Here is a 24,616-nt window from a genome sequence, read left to right on the forward strand (position 1 = left end):
TCCATCTGTGCCAGAATCAGTGAAGCATCAGCTATTAAATGATGTAAAGAGCTGGGCTTGTTGAAGGTGGTGAAATGTCCTCTTTAAGCCACTGCAGGTGGTGAAAGTGATGTAGAATACCCCTTTAAATGCATAGAGTAAAATGGTGTCAGGCATGTAAGGGAATAGAGAACAGCTCCTTAAACATGCTCCTCTGGGTAGGTATTCATTATGAATTAACTACTATAAAGATGTGGCTCTTTTACTTGCATTGGCCAGGTAATTGACACAAGTGAGAATGGAGAATATGCCAAACAGAGTACCACTTGTCCCTGTGTCCGGGAGACCCTCTTGGGACTGGCATAATAGTCTTATTGATGTAAATTGTCAAAAGTATTATAGTACTTATAAATAGTTTAAAGCTGCCATATGAGTCTTAGGACTTGCAGCCGAGTTACCTCCTAGAGGACCTAAACTGTAGGGTTGAGCGATCGGGATCGGAAAAGATTGGGTTCTGATCCTCGATCGAGTAAATTTTTCATCGGGATCAAGGTCAGAGGTTAGTTCCGACAATCCTTCACTACTGGCCAATCATTGAGGGAAAAGCTAACATTATGGTTGAGCGATCGGGATTGGGAGATCGAGCAAATTTCACGATTGCAATCGGGATCAGCTGGAAAACGATCGAAAATCAGATTTTAAAAACGATCCTGAAATCTCAAGATCGGCTCAACCCTAATAAACTGTTAAAACTGTATGTAACAATTGATGCCCCCTCCTATGGAGTCTGAGAATGTAGTAGTATAGCAGTATCTTGCAGGCATGTAAGGTGTAGGACATACCCACTGGTTTCTAGAAAGTTGCAGTCTTTCAAGCTTTAATAGAGAGGCAGGCACTTGGACCCAAGTAGACTTGGTTGGGAGAGGTATTCATATAACTATTGGAGAAGTGCTGCTTTAGTTCGCATGCAGTTGGCAGCATGATAGGACATTCTGCATCAAGCCTACATGACCTGGGAACTAGGCCTGAGGTGCACCCAATTGGAGTTCCTGGAGACGAAGCAAAAGAACCAAGACCTTGGCCCTGAAGCCAATGCAGGCATAATGGTTCCGACAGTGGAAACGGTACTAGCAGCAGTCATTGACAGGCACAGAAGGAAAGGAGACCTTCTTGGGAACTGAAAAGAGTCCCACAGGTGAATGTAACTTCCCACTATCACCAGAAGATTCAGTTATCTGCCCTACCATTATGCTTCATGAGAGGGAGAAGGTCGTGGGGGGTGAAGACTGGGACCTTCTTACTGAACTGTTCACCTACTCTTTTAGTTTGCTTATCTGTTATGTAACGTTAAAAGACTTTAATAAGATTCTCAAATAGCAACCCAGTTATCGTTCTTGTATCCAACCCTGCACCTGTTACAAGCTTACTATGTTTCAGTAGTATGAAGCCTGTAGCTCTCCAGCGGTTGCAAAACCATAACTCCTAACTTGAAGATATGCTGTGGGTTGTAGTTTTACAAAGGTTGGAAAGCCATAGGTTGCAGATCATTCGTGTTCTAAAGATTACTATAGTAAATGTCAGGCAGGGAGTAGTAAAACTGTGCTCTGCTCTGAAATGTATGGCGGTTTCATAGTGCTGTTAGGTCCTGTTTTTACTGTGAATTCAATACCTTTCTGAGCTTGTTCTTGTTTATTTTATTTTCTATTCCCTATAAATTTTTGCTTTGGCTGGGCTCCTGTTCTGCCCTGGACTGCAGGAAGAACAGGGGGCTCCTGGGAGATTAGCACCAGGTCACCCAGCCAATAGCAAGGCTGCATTTTCATTATACCAATCTCACTCCGTTTATGATGTAAGTTGCAGTTAATAAATCATAGAGGAATAATGTTGTGTTCAGTACGCTTAAGCCAACATGCCAATTTGGGCTGGTCCAATTACGAAACCCTGGCAGAAAGTCTAAAACATGTTAGAATGTCCTACACACATATACCTGTGTTCTTTCATTGTCGTGTAGGATTCCATACATCCATGCAGTAGACGCAACTGGCACGACCGGCTTCTCTTCTGCTGATGTAGCTTAATGTCATGTCTCCGGGAGGATAATCAGAGGACATATTTCAGTCAGGTTCTCCCTGTTTTCAGACAGTAAATGTATTTATGTCCTTTCAGGTTGAGCGTGCACACTTGTTCAGAGAGCTCGCGACAAATAAAACATGCCCATATGTACATTTTATGAGGTGTTGTATGTATAATGCAGGCAGATACAATTTCTCCTGAAGATGGCTCCTGCAAAAATCTGGAAAAAAACATGACTGGAAACCAGGCCGTATGTTTTTCTCATCACTTTTGTTGTTAAAGGAAATTTAGTTCTTGATGGAGGCGTCCTATATTATAAGAAAAATACAAAAACTTCTCCTATTTGGGTGAAAATGACCCTATATTTTTGATCTTTCATACGTATTAGTTCATAGAGCTTCTGTTCTCTCCATGGTCCACTAGCATGGGCACCACAGATATCCATCAGAGATTGTACATCAGTAAGTCATACGTCCATCATATCCAACCAAGGGATCGGAAGGACATGGCTTTAGTCGCCCTTCAAGCGACTAGGGAAAAGGGCAAAGACTATTTGTCAGTTGCATCCTGGGCCTAGTTAATAGAAGTTTTGCAGACTCCTGGATAGTTGAACTTTTCACCTCACTCCCTCCCCCTTGTTTGGGAACTTTCCAGGGGAGGGAGGGGGGAGCGGAGTATGTTAATGAGAAGGGGAGTCTCTGGTATATTACAAGGGTACGTGTGCGGAGACTCACCTTCTGCCATTTGTCCTTGATGGTGAGAGGAACCCCCGCCCACCCTACCCTTGCGGTGGTTTTTTGTTGTTTGGTTTGTTGTCTGGTTTCTGGCTGTTTTTTTCTTTGTTTTTCAGTTGTCACAGCGGCGGATGTTCCATGCCCCTTGGCGATAAGAAGATTGGCCTACATGTCCGCTGTACCACAGCGGTAACATTTGGGAGGAAGATTGGAAGAAGGAAAGGCGGGGCATGGAGGTTTTTTCCGGGTTTAGTTTTGTTTACTTTCATAAAGTATTTGTTTATGGTTGAATTTTTTCAAATGTTTACAATATATTAATATAGAATAAAATCGCTGTGGCCAACCCACCTTTTACCAAAATGTAGGCGTTTGTGGTTTGTTCTATAAAGTCAGCAATAAGGTCATGGTTAATCGACGGTATGTACAAATAGTCTAAGGGAAGGGGAGGGACACAAAAATCCTATACAATTATAAAGGTAATAATTTTATTTTTTTTTGTAAGAAGACATCTTGTTGCTGTCAGCTTTTCCAGCCGTGACCAGCTCCTGAGGTCGGCTGTTCCTATGGTAAAAAGAAAGTCTTGTCAATGGAGACCGACCCCTTTTCTGTTCAGATGGAATGAATGCGCCCTTGAAGGGATTTTATGTGGAACGTTTCCCCATTTTTCTTGTATGGCTCATTTATATATTTATGAGGGTTCATCATGATGCCCCTTAGATGCAGCTTCTTCACAAGACTAAATAAATTGAATTCTTTTAATCTCTCATCAATGGTGAATGAGTAATTGTTCAAGGGTGTCCACAATGGGACATAATACTGTGTGCAGGGGCCACTATGGCGCATAATACTGTGTGCAGGGGCCACTATGGGGCATAATACTGTGTGCAGGGGCCACTATGGCGCATAATACTGTGTGCAGGGGCCACTATGGGGCATAATACTGTGTGAAGGGGCCACTATGGGTCATAATACTGTGTGCAGGAGCTACTACAGGGAATAATACTTTGTGCAGGGGCCACTATAGGGAACAATAGTGTGTGCAGGAGTCACTATGGCACATAATAGTGTGTGTAGGGGCCACTGTGAGGCATAATAGTGTGTGCAGGGGCCACTATGAGGCATAATACTGTGTGCAGGGGCCACTATGGGGCATAATATTGTGTACAGGATCTAGTATGGGGCATAATACTTTGTGCAGGAGCTGCTATGGGGGATAATACTTTGTGCAGAGACCACTATAGGGAATAATAGTGTGTGCAGGAGTCACTATGGTACATAATAGTGTGTGTGTAGGGGCCACTATGAGGCATAAAAGTGTTTGCAGGGGCCACTATGGGGCATAATAGGGTATGCAGGAATGTGAAGGAAGGGAGGTCTAGGTCCGGGGAGGGCCCCATGTCAAATGTTCACCTTGGCACCCAGCCATTCCTTGTTACGCCACTGACAAAATTTATTGATCCAGAATGACATGACAAGCTTTTTTTATACATTTTGGTCCAGAATCCCAAGCTCTATTAAATGAGACTAAGTTATCTAAAGCGTTAGATAATGGTTAGATAGTGGCTGTAGGTGCCCATCACACAGACCCAGGAGGGATGACACCATACAGTGCCAGTGTTGGAGATACTCCCATATAGAGGGAGTATACAGAGATGACCCCCGCACACACATGGCCAACAGTATGGCAGTCATGTCCACACACCATATATAATAGCTGATAGCAGAAACCAAATCAGTGATGTTGAAAAGACTGCAAGTGATATTCTTTTGAACAAAAAATGATTGGAGCGTCCTGCACTTTGTCCTTGTTTTATGCAAATAAGATATAAGATGCATACTAGAACGTCATTCTATGTCCCCTATGCTTTAGTCACTCACTAGTTAACTTGCTTTGCTTGTACATTTTATTAATCACATCCCTTGAGCAAAAATGCACATTCAAGAGCCAATGTCTCCCTCCCCCAAATTAAGCAGTCTTCTCCACTGCAGCCATTTCCTATTGTGCTATGACAATGGAGCCCCTTTGTAAATTACCTGTGACATGAATAAGAGCAGTGATTGATGGCGAACACACTGAACAGCAATTTTTCCAACTATATACAAACTATACATAAAAACAAGTTAACCCATCCGTGAGAAAAAGAAAGCAGGCGCAGCAGATGTGACAGTGACCAGGTACAATACCTTGTAATATCGCAGGCATGGAAATGCCGTCTGTGTTTTATTTTACGTGATACATTTATTATGTGATTGTGTTCCGTGCTGAGGAACGCCGGCTATGCCTCTATGCTATGCATCTATTAGTTATCTTACGTTCAGGTGCATTTAACAGCAGCATCCCATTATGGATGTATATGCATATATTAAAGATGTATATAGAGCCCATTATGTGTTCATGAATAGGTACTTGACACAGAAGGTAATGACTTTGTTTCACAATTATGAAATTGTAGATAAAACCAGCTCCAACTTGAGGACTTGGCTGGAAGGCGCCTAAGAGACCTTTACTATAAATAATACAGTAATGACCTTATAGCTGGATGTGATTCCACAGTTAGTACCGTACATTATCATTGAAACAAAAGTGCAAACAATTCGCAGATTAAACCTTGTAATGATAAGTATTTGCGCAAGGAGTTTATCCATTGGCATGGGCAGTCCCCATTATAATCAATGAATCACTGCTATTCTTGTCGGGATTGTATTGGGATGTCCCATCTACGCCAATAAGAAGAAAGATGTGACTGCACCTTCTCTCTCACAGGGCAACGTTACTGTGTCTGGTATTTCAGCTCCTCCATTTACTTGAATGTGCTTGACTAGTAATATAGTATACCAGAGCTGTGAACCTACTTCCAACCCACCCTTCATCCATTACCTTGATGTTTCCCAGTAAGACGCTGACATTGGGCTGGAGGAAAAAAGCCACAGCGGCATTTATTAAGAGTTAAACAATTGACCATATTAGCATAACAAATTACCATATGCAAATTTAATAACATTTAAATAACATACAAATAACCCGTAAAGGTAAACACACCCCCATGAACCAATGTCACCATAACCAATACCATTTAACCTAGAAGGAGGGATCCCTGAAGGCACCGATCCCAGATCACATCCCATCCCTCTGATATTTACCCCCAGCCGTAATACACCTGACTCAGGGGCACCAGCATCGGAGGGTATCTCCATCCTGGGTACCCTGACCGCAGGACGTATAACCCAGTCTGGTTCTCCACTTTTCCGAACTATCTATTGGGTAGAGATGACCCTCGTGGTCCTTCACCCCTACCACTGATTATATTAATATACCAGGTAAGCCTCCAAGGACCCCTCCTTTCTACGCTGCCATGACAAAACAAATTTTAAGGCAGGACGGGCGGGAAAACCTTCTACTACCGCCTCCTAACTGTTGTGTGCCCCCACCTCTGTGTCCCTCTCCTTATAGAAACTTAACCTAAACAAACCCTCCTACTGTCCCTTATGTGACCTGTTAACTTAATCTGACCCGACTGGCTCTGACTCCTAATTTACTGTCATGAGCCCACTTTTCGCTACCCCTGTGGGTCCGCTATGTGGGGCTTTCTGACTTGCTTATAAACAAAGTGCAGCCTGGGAAATATAGAATTCTGGCCCTCATTATATTATACTGACAACACCGTCACATTCAGCAGTTTCGGACTGGGATGTCTAGGGCCCCCCGTTCAACTACTGGCACTCAAAAAGTCACACCGCTTTCTTAGTCCCATCATATTAGTCATCATTTACGCCAGTTTTCTGGAATAAATGGTGCCAGGATTCTTTGCCAGCAAGGAGTTGGTGTGGCGTTCCATTTAGACATATGGATCTCGGAGGATGTGCCTCATGTATTACGAGGTGTGAGCTTCATTATAAAGTAGGTGTAAACTCTAGCAGGTGGAAAATATTCTTCTTAATAAATCAGTTCTTATATTTTCTATATTACTCAGAGGTGTCGCAGCCTGAATTGACTGCGGCATCTGAGGGGTTTAATGGCTGACATTGTCGTTTCAGCCATTAGAACAGACACAGTCACTGCAACATAATGGTATAGTGGCTGGCAAGAATAAAACTCCAACTGGGTGATTGACCGGTAACCCGATGGGCCAGTCCAAACCTGACATTGTCAATTCAGAAGGTGGCCCTATTTGTAGATTGGTAATCTTTAGCTTTTCCAGGGGTGTCATTATCCTCTTAAAGGGATTTTCCTCCCCCAAATTATTTTTTTATTATGCTGTCCTAATCTGCGGAATATGTCCAGAGGATTACCTAATGTGTGTCCCCATTAGTAAGTCACAGTAGGCATTTGTTACCCACAGGCTTCGGTGTATACTGTATGTATACTATATATTGTTTGCTGGCTGCCTCTGTATCTGAAAAACTGAGTGTTTCACAGGCCTGCTTCACATCTGCAAGCAGTGCTTTTCTCTCTGCATGTTTCGAGCAGACACCTCGTGGAAAAAACATGGACCCCATTATAGTCTATGGAGTCTGTGTCGTTTCTTAGCTAACTGCTTTTTAATGCGTCAAGTTGTCCCCGAATGGAATACTGAATGCAAATGTGAACCAGGCCTTAAAAAGTGTTTCCCAGGTGTTGTATGTTGATGACCTATTCTTAGTATAGGTCATTATTATGTGATCAGCAGGGGTCCAACATCTGGGACCCACACAGATCAACTGGTTGAAGTGCCGTACTGTACATGTCATAGTGGAGGCCTATCAATAGTTTGACATATGCCTCAGGAGCTTTCACAGCATGTCAACCTAATATATGTCAAGTGACATGGGCTTAGCTCTAGAGACGATGGATGCATAGATAAACCTATTTCCCCATAGCGCCCCTATGTAAATCTAGATTTTCCTGTCAATATTCTGATGATTTTTTTGGTATCAAACCAAGGAAGTCACATACCAAACTGCACAATACTCACTTTTACAGATAGATAATAATACCTTCTAAGAATAAGGATTCTTAAGGTCAAGATATTTATATTATAGGGATGTAGGAGCTCCATTTACTTCTCCAGAACCCATTACTGTCACATGCACCCCTGGAACCCAAGAGGCTGACGTCACCGCTGAGACCAATTAACTCAGCAATTGCTGGATAGGGAATGGTAATGTTGAAAGACTGCTGGTGAAGTAAGAAGGGACTGTCAGCTGTGGGACAAGAGATAAGACGTATCTTATGCTAGCAATGCTGTAGCCTAGTCTAAAGGCTTGAGAAATGTCCCATTTCTAGTGGGCCCAAATGGCAAGTTTGGAATGAATGCAATTAATTTATAAGGATACTAGCCTCTGCCCGCGACTTCGTCTACTGGTTGTTAGCAGATGATCCGCCTATATTTAGCAAATTGCTGCCGTCGATGATTTGCCTACTCCGGCATTTCGGCAGATGTTAAAGGGGCTCAATCAGCAAACTTATGCTGATAGAGCCCCACATATGCCTGAATAGCCTTTAAAAAGGCTATTCAGGCATCGGTAATTTAATTTTAAACCCCCTCTCCCATTTTAAAATAAAACTATAAAAACATATGTAAATGATACCTGAACATGCACGCTGGGCGGTCGTGCACAATCCGATGTCATCTTCGGCCCCTCCTTCCTCTTCTTTTTTCTTCCAGTGACGTCCTCCTGTCCTGGCTCTTCTCCGCCTTCATCTTCTTTTCTTCCGGATATGAAGACGTTCACAAGCGTACTGCACATGCTCGCGTATTTCTAAGGTTACTTAGAACTGCAACAAAAATGGCGGCGGCGCGTGCGCATTAGCGCTCCGGAGGGAGCGCTACTGCTCACGCGCGGGATTTGAACACGACCTGCCGGAAAAACAGGAGATGAAGGTGGAGAAGATTCAGAAGAGGAGGACGTCGCTGGAAGAAGAAAGAAGAGGAAGGAGGGACCAAAGATGACGTCGGATCATGCACGACCGCCCCTCGTGCACATTCAGGTGTCATTTACATATATGTTTTTATGTATTTTAAAATGGGCGGGGGGGTGTGTGTTAAAATTAGATTAGCGGTGCCTGAATAGCCTTTTTAAAGGCTATTCAGGCATATGTGGGGCTCTATCAGCATAATTTTGCTGATAGAGCCCCTTTAAGCTGGCCTGCTGCTGAACTCGTTCCTCACACCGTGCCCATGATTGTTCTGGCATCTCAGAAGCTCATTGGGATGCCATATAATGAGTGCGTTGTTGGCGTTGATGATCCGCATGCTCCGGCGTTTCGGCAGCTCTCAAGCTGACCTGCCGCTGAACTTGGTTCTTGCACTGTGTCTGGGATTGTTCCGGCATCTCAGCAGCTTGCTGGGAAGCCATATAATGATCATGTTGTTGACATTGATGATCCTCCTCAGCTGCGCTTGAGAAGAACTCTGTGACCTCTGGCTACCTTCATAGCTGTCATTGTCTGCGACCAATTATGTTCTCTTTTTCCATGTTAAAAATTGGCAAACTTCCAATTTGGATTAAAGGTGTTTGCCCATGTTTGTCAGCACTGGAGCAGATCAGATAATATGCAAAGTTGTCTACACACTGAGGGTTAAGTGTGTTTACACAGAGAGATAACAGCTCTGGCTGAGATAAGGCTTCTGCTAAGAGCTGTTTAATATAGTATGTGAACCTAAATTCATAACTGTCATGAAACCAAGTCATTTAACGAGATAAAAAGTAGCCTATGTTTTAATCGAGGTTACAATCTATCTATGTGCCGAATTTCATTCAAATCCGTTCAGCTGTTTTTGCGGGATTGAGGAACAAACATCCAAACACACAAACTTTCACATTAATAATATTAGTAGGATTATTTAAGAAACACACATGTGCACAGCTCGTTATAGTCACAGCATAGTAATTAGACATGTTCCTGTAATGAGCTGTGCACCTGTGTTTATCACATGACCATGGACTGTACATCACATGACCGTAGACCTGTACATCACATGACCATGGACTAAAAATAAACAAAATGAATGACAGCAAGCAAAGATTTAGAAAACCGCAAGGAATTGATACAGAAAGTATATTGGAAAACTGTATAACTTTTTATTAGACAATGATATTTGTTTCTCAATATTGGTTGAAACTGGACAACCCCTTTAAGACTCACAGGTCCTAGTATCCTGCTCTCCCTCTGCACAACCTCTCCTCATGACCGTCAGTCACACCCTGTTCTTACATTTTAGAAGCATTTACATTTCCCTCTTTTTCTCTACCCAGGCTCAGACCACTATGAAGACTTGCTCACTCCATATCTGTGCACACATGTTCTCCTCATTCGCATCTCCTGTCAGTGCCCCCTACATTGTAATCAGTGCCCCCTCTTGTGCCACAGTCTCCCCCACAGAATCCCTCCTTGGCTATATGCTGCTGAACAGCATATGGTTTGGTTTTTTTTCTCAATAAAGAGTTAATTTTCTCCTTTCTGACACTGGAAGGTTGTGTATCCTAAATATTCTCACATCCCGCTATACACTGACATAAATATAGGGGTAGCAGTGGTCGCATGTTTCTAATGTATCTAATATATATATATATATATATATATATATATATATATATATATATATATTTTGTTATTATTTTGCTTGTAGTATGTAAATACATGGATGGAAAAAACATGTTGGTTATAGGAACAAAATCATTGATAGAGAAATCCAGTCAAAACGAACCGAGATACAAGTTATAGAATCACATTGGTAAAGTATATACTACTGAAAACCACTAACTCCCAGAATGAAAGGGCTCAATACAGATCACATAAAGCCCTTTGGCACTTCTCATGGATTTCTGTCATTGAACATCTGACACAGTATTCAAAGCAATGATCTATTCAGATCAATGATAGCGCACCTTGCTTAGATATTTGTGACACCTCTGACATGTAAGGAATATACGAAGATGTTGACTCCTCTTTAATAGGGAGAGACTCCTCTCATTAGGGGGAGACGATCCAGGGACTTATTAGTAGACCTTTCGCACAGGTAGCCACCAAGGAGGTCCTATTTGCATATTCCTTACCCAGAATGTTTAGCATGGCTTGTATGGTCTAAGGGTGGAAAATGGTGAGGAATTTGGTGTGGAATAGAGTTCCATTGGGAGGCCTTTTTTGGAGGCGCATTCAGCATCAAAATCAGCGCCAAAAAAAATCTGTGTGCACTGACCCTTAGTTGTTTCGTTTTTTGAGAACCATGCTATAATCTATAGGGAGCTATTTTTCAAAAGGTGGCGCTAGAGTAAATTCCTCTTCTCCACCGACGAGGTCTTATCTGCATATTCCTTTCCCTCTAATAGTGATACATTTCCCTAAAACAACCTCATGAAATAATAAAGAGTCTTGTACTACAATCTGCAGGTCTGTGGACATTTGTTTAGGACAGCCTGTAAAAAGAACAGCAATTCAGTCATTAATGATGCTCGGCTGCGGTGTCTGCACTGTACAAAGCAAGTACGGCTCAAGTGAGGCTTGGTTCACATCTGCATTCAGTATTCCATTCAGGGAGTCCGCTTGGGGTACAGAATCCTATACACATTAAAAAGCTGTTAGCTAAGAAACCACATGGACCCCATAGACTGTAATGGGGTTCGTGTGATTTCCGCTTGATTTGTGCGGAAACCGAGTGGAAAATGCACAGATCCCATTATAGACTATGGGGTCTGTGTGGTTTCTTGGCTAACTGCTTTTTTATGCGTATAGGTTTGTATTGGGGGGGTCTCCGAGCAGACTCCCCAAACGGAATACCATGCGCAGATGTAAACCAAGTCTTAGTATTGCGGGGACATAATTGTGATGCCTTATGTTATCAATCTAACACATTGTAGCCTTAAACCAGTAACATTTTATCCCTATAGGACTGGGGTGCTCAGTGCAGAGAGCAGGGGCACTGCACATGAAGAAAGGCGCCCCCAGAAAACTTCCAGTACTTGGCAAGAAGAGGTAAAACGTCTCAGTCCTGCAACAAGCATGATCATACACAAAGATATGTTTATACTGCTATACCTGTCACCTATATGCTTCTATCAGAAATATTGAGGAATGAAAACACTACTGATGGACTCCTTTCAGTTATCCCAAAAGTGAATACTCCATCTCTCAGTAAGGTAGGAAAACTTATTTCATGACCAATCATCCTATATGTAAAAAAGAATGGGATTTTCCAAGGTATGCTCACATTTCAGTAATAAATGTCGGAAACACCAAACGTATTTTTTGCCATAGCGCCTAAACGCAGAATTCTAAGGCTGAGGATTGGGTTTTCTGGCGTAGTTTGCATGTTGTTTATAGTGCAGGTCGACATGCTGAGTACAGTTACTCCATTCAGTGGGGCTAGTCAGTGTGTGGTTACCTGCCATGCTTAAAGGGGCTCTATCATTGGGACAAGTCATTTTAGCTAAGCACATACTTGCATAGCCTTTAGAAAGTCTATTCCACACATACCTTTTGTATGTTTATCGCCTCAGTAGTCTTTGGATAAGTCCGTTTTTATTCATATGCTAATTAGCCTTCTCTTTGCACCCGGAAGTCTCTTCGTGCAATGTCTGCTCTATGTGTACAAAGAGTCATCAGCACAGCAGCCTCTGCTATACATACACATAGAGAATAGCAGAGACGAGTGCACGGTGAGACTTCCAATGCACGGAGAAAGCAAATTAGCATATGAATAAAAACTGACTTATTCAAAAACTACTGAGGTGATTTGCATACAAAAGGTATGTAAAGGTAAATGTGCTTAACTAAAAATGACTTTCCCCAATGATAGAGCCCCTTTAAGTGCTGATGAGTGGTCAGAGAGGGGAAGGGTGCTTCATTTTTACATGTTCTGAAACAAGTGCCTGTCAATATCTTCCGTTATATTCAGTAAGAGGATGATTTCAATCATTTCCCATGCCCATTCTGACACGTGTTCTGTGTTGTGATCAGTATCAACATGCCTTTAGATTGGTTCAGTGTTATCTATTCCAATGATGGTCTTATCTAATAAAGGCATTTATCACCTGCCACTGCTGTACATACTGCATATAGTTCTCTTATGTGTCTTCCCTATGTGAATAGGCTTTGAATAGTTTATTACAGTTTCTTGTCCAGGAATCAGCAATAAAAGAAATGGAGCAGATTGCACCAAAGAGTCACTAGAGGGAGCTAGCCTCTGAGAAATACCGAAGGACAGTGGAGACTTGCACAAATAAGCGTGCAAAGAACAGCTCAGAGCAACTTCAGCCTGCACAATTCCCCAGACACAATACAATGCCGGACTGTATAGAACCCAGTATTTCGCAGTAAACAACTTCTACCATGTCCCTTCTGCTGTTTATATGGCACCGCAGCTCAGAAATCCAGCAGATCCTCTCTATAGCATGCTTTAACCGCAGACAATTTTCCAGTTTCCATCAAGATTTCATGCTCATTTTTCGCTGGACATTTGCCTTTGGACAGACAGAAAAGACTGGGCATTGTAAAAAAAAAAAAAAAGTCATTGTTATATGCCTGTGTTCAATGGCTACCTGTCCTGATCAGTGGAGTCTCTAAAAAAAAAAAAAAAAAAAAAGAGGGGGGGGGGGTCTGGCATGGCATGGGTATGGGTATGAGGAACCAGCAAGTCATTTATCTCTGCCCAGGTACTATAGATTCAGGACTAAGGGCAGCAAACTGAATCTTTACTCCGGTAAAAAAAAAAAGGGTTTAACTCTTACTGTGCTGCATCAAAGCTGGGAATGGAAATATCATGTTTGGGTGAATTTGACAAAAGTATCAAATTTTGTGATATTGAACCACCAGGGTATTATTGTTTTCAAGAGTGATTCTAAATATTTTTAAAATAAATTGTTACTGTATATTATTATTATTATTAGCTTATTATTATATAGTGAAAGGAGAGAGCCGCTAGTAAAAGGAGAGGAGTGGGCTTAAGGTGATGAAATAATAATGACCTTCTGATAATGATATTTAGTACATGAGTCATAGGCTAGAACAGTTTAGTCCAGTTGTGCCCCCTTTGCTACCCACTCTGTTATCCCCCCTCCTCCTGGCATGTGCTGTCCTGACTGTAAGATACAAGAGTGACAGGTGCAATCTGCATGTGGATTTCAAGTTCAGTGGGAGAGCCATAGCCAATCGCTGCTCCAACTAGCAGGAGTAGGCGTAGTTGTTGTCCAATGTGGGGAGGTCCTATGTGGCAGCTCTCTGCTGCCCGTACTGCTTCCCATATGATTGTATGGAGCTAGGCAGCCTACACTGTGCACTACACAGGCACATACACTCAAGGCTCTGACAACACCAGGACTTGACATAAAGTCAGCAGAATATACGAGAAGAAGAATACAGTACACTGAGGATACCCAGCTGTTTGGAAATAACTTTCCTGTCACTGTCAGAGGACGTCAGGAGCTCCTGTCTGACACTTAGACATACTCTGAGATTTGGGAGGGAAGGATATGCCCCTGGGACATGTAATTTTGGAAAGGATTTAAGATGACCTACATCGTAAGGATGTGTGGAGCTAGACAGCATCTCTACTTTGGATGGCTGGTCGTGTTGTGGGTACTTGGAGCACTTCAGGGGGCTTGCGGTCAGGCAGGTAAGTGGCTCAGACCGAGACAGCAACTTGTACAACCTCACAGATCTTGTTGCAAATAATGTCCACTATGACCCCCTCAACGCGTCTCTAACAAAGCGTCCAGCAATGGGGCAGACCTCTGATCACAGACTGGACTGCCAGCTTTCTGCCACCTCTGTCCCCGGGACTCCTCATTTCATTTATTTATCACACCGCTTATTGTTTTTTTTTCTCACCCAGAGAAAAACTCATGTTAGATTGTAGAGGAAGGGGTTAACGGCATGAGATGTCTATAGACGGGTATGCTTCATTAAACGCCATGCCACATCCATAATATAGCCAAGACTGTGTTATGTATTACTTGCTACCTCTATACCATATTGTAGACCTATGTGGATGTTACCCTGGCGTCTATGGCGTTCTCCGGGGCATGGTAACTGGTCCTTACCTACCTAGAGCGTGCCAGGTGGTGCTCACAAGCCAGGTTGACATGTTATTAAAGCTGGTGACATGTCTATAGATCATTTGTATGTATCAGTGGAGTCTCACGTTAACCCTTTGCAAAGTTTCGCCACTACGTACAGTATTAAGCAGTCTGTTCGTCTGTCTGTTTTGCTCCCCTTATTTCAGACATACCCGTCACATATATGTCAGGAAGAGAGACCGCAATGGAGAATAGAGCTTCATTACTTTATTTTAGGTTTTTGATAGGAAAGTGGTAACAGGTGGTTATTTGTAGTGTAGCGTACAGGTGTACGGCTTATCCTGGCATAGCAGAGGGTGATGACAGGCCACGCTGTGTATGGACTACTCTTCATTCCTCCTCCTGTTTGTTGTGTATATTCGCACTTCTGGTCATGCCTGTTTGACTAGCTCAGAAGTCTTCTCACTTGTGACTATGTACGTGAATGCGCTGGCAGCAGGTACAGCAGAGCAAGGGTACAAATGTCTTCTTCCAGATGGACCTTTGGGGTTTTGTTAGAAAGTTTAATGCTCATCGCTTGTGGTGTATTGGCCAATGTCAACCCTTAGTACCTATAGAACTGGACTTTGAGTTTCTTTAAGCTAAGTTCCATATGTCATTTAGAATTCAGCCAAGTTCCATATGTCATTTATAATTCAATAAAGAACAGTCATAGTTTGTTCTATATAGCGACCTATCTATCTTTATATATATATATATATATATATATATATATATATATATATAGATGTAGATATAAATATATATATATAGGAGTGACTTTGCTTTCCATTCCTCATATCTCAACCGTCTGATTTGTTTCTTCACCCTTATCCGTCACATTAAAAGTGTTGTAAATTTTAGCGCCCGTTTAGTACAGCGCACTTTCCTCTAGGACCCGCGGGCATGGAATGAATTTACATGTGCATTATTATAATTGTAAAATCTATAATGCTGATAATGCGTGCAGTAAATTACATCTGCTATAAGGTGTAAGCCTGCAGTATCGTACCGTATATCATTACACGCGGTATACATGCCTTGTTATGTGACCGGACTTCACACCGTGCATTTTAAATACCATATGAAGGATCTCAGCAAGGTACAGGTGCATTTCTGCACAAGCTTCTTCCCTCATACAGCGGCCAAGTTACACTTTTCACGCCAGAAAGCCATATCCAACTGCCATTGGCCTTCTTCCCTTGTGCCTCCTCTGTTTATTTGCACAGGGGCGGGCGTGATAAGTCTTACGAGTTTATTTTCTTTTAATGAGATGTGTAATGTGTACACACCGTATTACACATGCCATGCACTTGCAGGCTTGTTGGTTCACAAATCACTGCTTAAATATGCTACCTGGAGCTTTTTTTTTTACCCCCCCTTGGATAATTTTCTTTCTTGTGATGTTTCTTGGACTGCGCAACCTGCTTGTGATGTCATTTGTCGGTGACGACGGTCCCCTCGAAGGCATGTGCAATACCTTGGCATTGAAAGAGTTAAAAGAAAACCTCCGTGAGGAATGAGACGTCATTGTAGGGTAAACCCTACCCTGCAGAAGGCTCTTTTAACCCTTTAACTCCCAAGCAGCCAGGCGCGGTGACCTAATGGGTTCGGCATTGTTCATGCAGCCTCAACGCTATGGCTGAAACGTATGACCTCGGAGGTCTATCATTGTGTTGCGGCTCAGTATGCTGCCTCTTGACACATGACCTCATAGCTTCTTCATTTGTAATCTCAAGGGCCCTTTCTCTGTAGGCCGCTTTTTGTCTTGCAAAGACCATGGTGTGGAAATAAATTTGCCAAATGGCCTTCGCCTACCCCACATACCCCATAGTGCGTCTAACTAAACTTATTATTCTTATTTATCGGGCAGATTGACAGTATAATTTAGAGCCTCATTATTTTACGTTAATCTACTGTTCATAGCTGCTTAAGCAAATGAAATCATTCCCATTCTTGGAAGACAAATGGAAGTTTGGCACTTTTCAAAGCCAAGAAATCGTTCAGGCGGAAATCTACAAATGTTATACGGTGGGTGCACTTACTCACTGATCACCCTTTGTTTTACAAATATTATGACGATTAGTGTATGGCACGGCTTGCCTCGGATGACACGCACCAGGATGTCTCGCTACAATTCCCTGTGTGTAAGACTAGCGAGAAGTAGACGGGTGCAGGAGCTAAGGGGTTAAAGCCCTTAATTAAGTCAGAAAGCAAAATATATTCTTGTTGACTCTCTGACAGTTGAGCCCTGACATCCATGTGTGTCTGATAGGAATATCTATGAGGCCTATCCTGGGCACATGTGTCAGTTCCCTTAGTCTGACAAGGGATGGGAATTTTACAAGCCTTTAATTCGGCTGCACCAAAGTTTGATCCAATGGCCGACTTAGGAGCATTAGGAGCATATATATATATATACGACAGGTATTATAGGAGGTGGAAATCTACACACTTAATATATAAATATATGGACTATTTATATAGGTAATTTACATGCATATCTGTATTTCAGCCAGGTATGCAGTGGTATACAGACCACCAATATTAATGATACTCAATGGACTTTACAAAGCATAGTTTGTCTATCTATCTATCTATCTATCTATCTATCTATCTATCTATCTATCTATCTATCTATCTATCTACAGTATCTATCTATCTATCTATCTATCTATCTATCTATCTATCTATCGATCTATCCATCTCCTATCTATCTATCTATCTATCTATCTATCTATCTATCTATCTATCTACAGTATCTATCTATCTATCTATCTATCTATCTATCTATCTATCTATCTATCGATCTATCCATCTTCTATCTATCTATCTATCTATCTATCTATCTATCTATCTATCTATCCATCTCCTATCTATCTCCTATCTATCTATCTATCTATCTATCTATCTATCTATCTATCTATCTATCTATCTATCTATCCATCTCCTATCTATCTATCTATCTATCTATCTATCTATCTATCCATTCCTCCCCATATATACCTGTATATACTCTATATAATATATACTTTGCAAGGTCCATATTGCTATAATCGTAACAATATACATATTCTGAACACTCTGCACAGCATATTGCATGCAAGCCTCCTTTAACATGTCTTTTAGTGTTTTTTTCTATGTTAGATATGCATAAACTTTACATAAAACTCGTGTTATGTACCTGATCATTCGATGACAATATATATTTAACTGTAATTATATTTAGCTTTGCATTTCTCTCTTTTCACAAACACTAAAGAAAACTGGAAAATGTCTTGCTAAAAATACCCGGAGATTTGACGTGGGTTCATTATTAGCCTGTGACAGATAACACCAGCAAATAATACACTTTTGTTATTGTACAAGACAGGCTTTTGTGGCTGGTATTGTGCAGCAACGCTGAATGCACAATCCTTCATACTTCTGAGGCTGCTTCACAAATGTCTCTTTTCTGGAAACAAATACGATTACATACAGTCGAAATATCATCCACAATATTTAGAAGGGGAGAATTCACCAGAGAATTCCAAATGTGGCTAATGAAAACCTGAGAAATCCCTTTTTACATGATACGAGTAGCAATGTAAAATTCTGTATCGTCAACTATTCTTTAGAATTCTCCAATAGACGACTTCATTACAATTTGGGGTTCAGGTCGGAATCGGCGTCGAAAAGGACAAATACTGTAACTTTGTGGCTTTGATTATTTTCTCCAAAAATTTAATTTTCTAGGAATGAAAATTTGGGGATAAAAAAAGCATTCCAAAAAATATTCAACAGTCGTCCGGCTCCGAGCGATGGCTATTAACGCTTTATTGACTGGAGAGGAAGCCATTCATCGTAATTGCCTTTGTTTTGGTATCACCCTGACTCTCACAATGGCCGCCCCCTCCCTTCCAGTTAGCAGACTGCTATAAAGAGTTTGTTTTGGTCCAAATGAGAAATTAAGTGCAGATAAGCAAACCACGCTGCCAGAGGGCGACAAGATGTTGAGTGAATTGCTTTTAGATGAAACAAATTAAGGAACGCGAGAAGACAATCTGCTTCTTGCATTAATAGACACGTTCAGTGTTCAGAGGGGAAGTGACACATTTTTGAGATGCTAATTTTATTAAAAAAAAAAAAAAAAAAGGGCAGAGTTGTCCCTTATTTATGGCGGTGGGATGGGGGGGTGTTACGCCAAAAATGAGCTCCATCAGTAATATACCAATATTAGTGGGTATGTCCACTTAGGAATCCGAAATTTGCAAAACTTGTAAAAGTTAAGCATTGATTATAGTACTGTATGTAGAAGATGAATTTATATATATTTTTTTTTCAGATTTGGGATAATTTATTTTGCAATATATATATATATATATATATATATATATATATATATATATATATATATATATATATTTTACACTATATATATATATATATATATATATATCATATCTAAACAGGCCCTCAGTCCCATTGTGTGAAGTGACTATTTCTTTGTAATGGATCTTTTTGTCTGTACTTGGACCCTATAAATTGTACAGCGCTGCAGAATATGTTGGCGCTATTTAAATAAAATATATTATTTTATATATTATTTTATATTATTAGAGATGAGCGAATACTATTGTAAACTAGTTTCGAATACCTTGTTCCCATAGGAATGAATGGGAGCGGGCAAACTGCAAGGGGTTAAGCGCCGGCCGCCGGCGCCGGCCTGCACGTGGCCGCTCCCATTCATTCCTATGGAGCGAGGTATTTGAAACTGCAGTTTCTAATACTATTCGATTATTATTATTATTGTTGTTATTATTATTATTATTATTATTAATAATAATAATAATAATTTTGTACAAAAATCTATATCAGAATTGCTGGTCCCAAATGACTCTCCAAGTGTGTAAATCTCTGATATTATACACATTGCAATCGCCCATGTCTACATTTGTATTCTCTACACCTTACAACCTAGTTGGTGTAATAGAACACATTCAAGCAAGCGAGCAAAGACTAGTCCTAAGGGCAATTCTAAAGACAAGTGCACATTAGTGATCATTCATTGCTACAGGGTTAGTGTCGTCGGAGGCGAATCTTCAGCTGCAAGTTGATTTAAGGGATTTTGCCTGGCAAATCTTCAGTGGGAAATCCTCAAACACATACACAAGGAGAGGATCTAGTTGTGTATCTAAGAAGGGGCTTGTTCCCATGCAGATTAAAGGGAAAGTTTTCAAAAAAGCGGAACTCTACACAGTAAAAGAGACACAAAAGATATACAGTATCTGGCAATGAAACTCAGCGAGAGGCCTATTAAAAGTGGGAATCTTGGGTCCATTAACGTCAGAAATTGTACATCTTACGACGTCTCGTTTAATACGTTTAGGAAATGGGATTGTGTGTGAAGATAAACATACATCATTTAATACGCATGTCATTCTATTAATAAGGAAGACATTAGACTTTTAATTAAAACCAATTAAAGTGGATTTTAACACTTGAAGGGATTGTTCAGGATTTTAAGAAATATAACAGCAGTGACTATGAACCATTACATAACGTGATAAATCCCCTGTTCTTCTTCTTCTTCTTCTTCTTCTCTCTACTTCCATTGCTTCCCCTGGCTGGCTATGTTGGTCTTAGCTGGTCATACCTTGCATTGCTGCCCCTGAGCCCACCTCCCCTGCCCCTCCTGTTCCAACACTCCGATGGCCCTCCACGGGTTTTAGCTTACTTTGTTGCAGCGATGATGTTCCCTATGACCGGCCTCAGCAGTCTTATGTACATACATGTTGGCCTCACCATTAAAGCCAATGACTGGCTGCAGCACAATAACTTTGTATCAGTAAATCAGAAGTGGCCACATCAATTCAATGATGACTACCAAAACTCTTATCATCATCAATGATGGTGGCCATCAGTAGATAGAGAATACCAATAGGATGCTAAGTAAAAGTAACATATTCAACAAACTATGGCTGTCACTTAGACCTATTTCCCATAGGTGACAGCATTTAGAAGTAAGGTCTGCCAACCTATTGTAGTACTACCAGTCTGCTTACATAATATTTGGTGGTTGTTGCTCATGATGACAATGATATTGCATACGAGTGTGGACATAACAGTCTGAAATGATCAATATACCTGCTTATTATAGGTCTGGTATTTTGTTAGCTACCAACATTATGTGTATAGCAAAATATAGACAAAGGGCTAACTCATCTACCTTATTCTCTGTCTCTGGAATAGGGTGTGATATAGGTGAACTTGGATTTTTTTCTGGGTATTGTAAAGAAATAATATCTAGAAAAGGACTCAACCAGATGGAATAGTTCACCTATACACCGCCTTATCTGGCACCTTTGGTCTGGTTTTAATGTACTTCTAGGTGCCTATAACTTGCCTGGTACAAAAATTTTCTGGATATCCATTAGTAGTAGGAGAGAACCAGACCAACTATTGCAGGTTGGAGGTACAGTTGCTATGAGGAACAAGCGCGACAAGTCTATTACATATACCAAAGATATGACATAGAAGAATAGTAGAGTTGGGTTATAATGGAACAGGTGCAGGAATCAGAAAAGTGGCCGGACAAGGATTCAGCAATAGGGATTTAACAAAGTCGGGTCCACAATACAGAAGCGTAGTCAGAAAATCAAGGGAAGTAGCAGAGCTTGAGGTTTGCAGTCCAGGAGCATCAGCCAGAGCAATAATCAGGTGATTCAGCAACAGATGTAGCAGAGTTGAATCTGTATATATCTCAAGAGTATGAGTGGTAAGATAAACAGGTCTAAAGAGAAGTCCAAGTACAAGGCGTAGTACAACAATCAACCAGGAGTCAAGTATAATCCCCAAATGTTGAGGCGCAGTACACAGGGGGTTCAGATAAAGCACGTGACACTCCGATTGGTTGGGTAGGAAAGTGCATTAGAGTTTGTGTCACGTTACACAGTGAAGTGTAATGTAATTGAATAGCCTGACAATACTGTCATATACTACAGAATACACTGGTACTTACAGTTAGTGCCATCATATTCCACATCACTATACAGACATTGCAGTCAATGTCCCTTATAGGGCTCACAATCTAAATTCCCTATCAGTATGTCTTTGGAGTGTGGGAAGAAATCAGAGTTCCCTGAGGAAACCTACGTAAACACTGGGAGAACACACAAACTCCTTGTAGATGTTACCCTAGGCAGGATTCATATCCAGGACTCCAGTGCTGCAAGGCAATTGTGCTAACCACTGAGCCACTGTGCTCCTACACTGAAAACAGACCAAGGGAAATATAATACACTTCCACTTGGAAGAGTAAAATATAAGGTGCACCTTGCAAAGAACAAGCCAAGTAAAACCTAAGGCTATGTTCACATCTGTGTTGGCGGCCCCATTAGGGATCTCCATCATAAAGTCCATCTAAAATTGCATGACAGGGAACATAATGGATCACCAAAGAACTTCGTTTTAGTCAATAAAGGTCCCTTAGGATCTGATCTTTCAATTATTAGATAGATCTGTCTTTGCTGTTCAGTCCATTACTCTACTTCTGTGATAGAACAGAAACATGGACTGAACATACCCTAAAAAAATAAAATCCCTCAAAGTACTCCTTCCTTCCTTCCTCCCTCGCTCCCTTCCTTCCTTCCTTCCTTCCTTCCTTCCTTCCTTCCTTCCTTCCTTCCTTCCTTCCTTCCTTCCTTCCCCCCTTCCTTCCTTCCTGCCTTCCCCTCCCCTCCCCTCCCTTCCCCTCCCTTCCGTTTCCCAATATATTCGCCATTCTGCATTAATAGTAACCAGTGCATGTGTATGCCCTTCATATTTGTACACCGGAATTTGCAATGATTATTAAATTATATTAATATTATGAATGATTACAGTTAGAACCATATAAAATAAAGTATCTTGTACAATGTTTTATTTGCTATTTTTGGACTTTTTACTTGTGTTTTCCCTATATTTTCTTTTATGTTTGAGCCGTTCTCGCAGATTTCATATTAGGCATGCGTATGGTTAACCCAGCCACTAAATTTTTTTTTTACCTTTAACTTAAGTCAAGTCATTCCCCAAATAAGCCAAGCTCCCCCTCCTCCTCTTCTTTATAGTTTTCTGCTTTCTTCATGGTTGACTGAGTGGGCAAATACCCGTTCCTTAGATTTATTTGGAACTCAGAATAAAATGCATTGATCCAGAATAGGATCACTGTCTCCCAAGGCCAAATCTCTCTTTAGTAGAATCTGTAATACCCTTAGGTGCGATGCTCTGTTGCTTACACTCTTCAGAGAAGAAAGGGATTGTATTTTTATGCTGCATTTTTGTTTTTTTTGTTTGCAGTGGGTACACAATTTTACATAGCGATTGGATAAAACACCTCAAAGGATTTCAAGACATCTTAAGGTTGTTCATTGAGACAACAACGCTAGGTGATTATGCAGGTGTGTTCTGGTGCCTAGGGTCCCTTGATAGCGCTAAATGCTTCCTTCATTAAGAGCGAAGCAGCTCACAATTTTCTTCTGAAGATGTATCGGAGAACATATTGTTTATTATATGAGTGCAGATGTTTGCAAGCGCTCATTCAAAAGCAGAATTTGGAAAATCTCTAGAATACTGTTTTTCTCCAGACTGTCAGCATGAAAGAAATACTTGAATGACTTTGATGTAGAGGGTTAATTATCCCAGAGGACTCGAAAAGTGTAACCGTATAGAAGTCAGACAGTAAGTCAGCCTCATGCTAAACTATGACGATAGAGTTCATCTCTTCTGCTAGCATGGCTCCAATGTTGGATTGATCATCTTGACATCTTTTCTTGATTTGAGATTGTGAGTTCCTAACACAATGGTACTGTCATAAAACTGGAGATGCTTGCCTTAATTTTTTCTCCCTTTACTGTCTTAGCTATTGCAATTGCACAAAAGTGTGCCGTGATCGGTCACAATAGAGTTCATCTGTTCTGCTAGCATGGCTCCAATGCTGGATTGATCATCTTGCCATCTTTTTTTGATTTGAGATTGTAAGTTTGTAACACAAAAGTACTGTCATAAAACTGGAGATGTTTTGCCTTAATTTTTTTCTCTTTACTGCCTTAGCTATTGCAATTGCACAAAAGGGTGCCGTGATCGGTCACAATAACGTTCATCTGTTCTGCTAGCATGGCTCCAATGTTGGATTGAACATCTTGCCATCTTTTCTTGATTTGAGATATTGAGTTCCTAACAAAATAGTACTGTCATAAAACTGGAGATGCTTGCCTTAATTTTTTTTTTCTCTTGACCGTCTTAAGCTATTGCAATTGCACAAAAGGGTGCTGTGATCCGTCACGATGACTTGATTCTCCAACGTATTGCGAGTGGTGATTTCGGAATTTAGTCTTGGACTTGTACATCACTACTTTGAGCATCCATGCCACAAAATGCGATAAGATACTGTAGACAATTTTAGCTTACTCACTGCTGAGGGCACTTGGCTGCTGAGAAGGCTGGGTAATAAGAACGTGTTGTGGTCTACTAACATTGACTTACATCAGCGGTGGCTCATCCATGGAAGCTTCATGTGTCTGTGGCAATATGCAAATAGTAAAACATCTGCTATTTCATATAACCTGTTCCACATGATATAGACATTTCTATTGGCCATCAAATACAAAGTCAGTCTGCGCAGGAGCTTTGGCATCCAATGGTTGCTTTAGCCACTGGTCCACCTACCTGCCTAGACAATGACGTCCTCTGTCAGTAGATGGGAGAGCTGACATCTTTCATAAGTGTCTGGGAAAGAACATGCAAATAAGTTTCCCTTGATGGAAAAAGGAAAACTGTTG

The 24,616-nt window shown here is 41.1% G+C and overlaps 1 protein-coding gene across 1 annotated transcript in view; it reads left to right on the top strand.

The window, feature by feature from the left end:
• Window positions 1–14,014: 14,014 nt before the first annotated feature.
• The window catches only part of ERBB4 (erb-b2 receptor tyrosine kinase 4), a 703,330-nt gene continuing 692,728 nt past the window's right edge, over window positions 14,015–24,616 (top strand). The window contains exon 1 of the mRNA XM_075284941.1: window positions 14,015–14,377. Coding sequence (XP_075141042.1) covers window positions 14,272–14,377 — 106 coding nt within the window. The 5' untranslated portion in view covers window positions 14,015–14,271. The remainder of the gene's footprint in view (window positions 14,378–24,616) is intronic.

This window comes from Leptodactylus fuscus, chromosome 8 (genome assembly GCF_031893055.1).
Source record: "Leptodactylus fuscus isolate aLepFus1 chromosome 8, aLepFus1.hap2, whole genome shotgun sequence".
NCBI lineage: Eukaryota > Metazoa > Chordata > Amphibia > Anura > Leptodactylidae > Leptodactylus > Leptodactylus fuscus.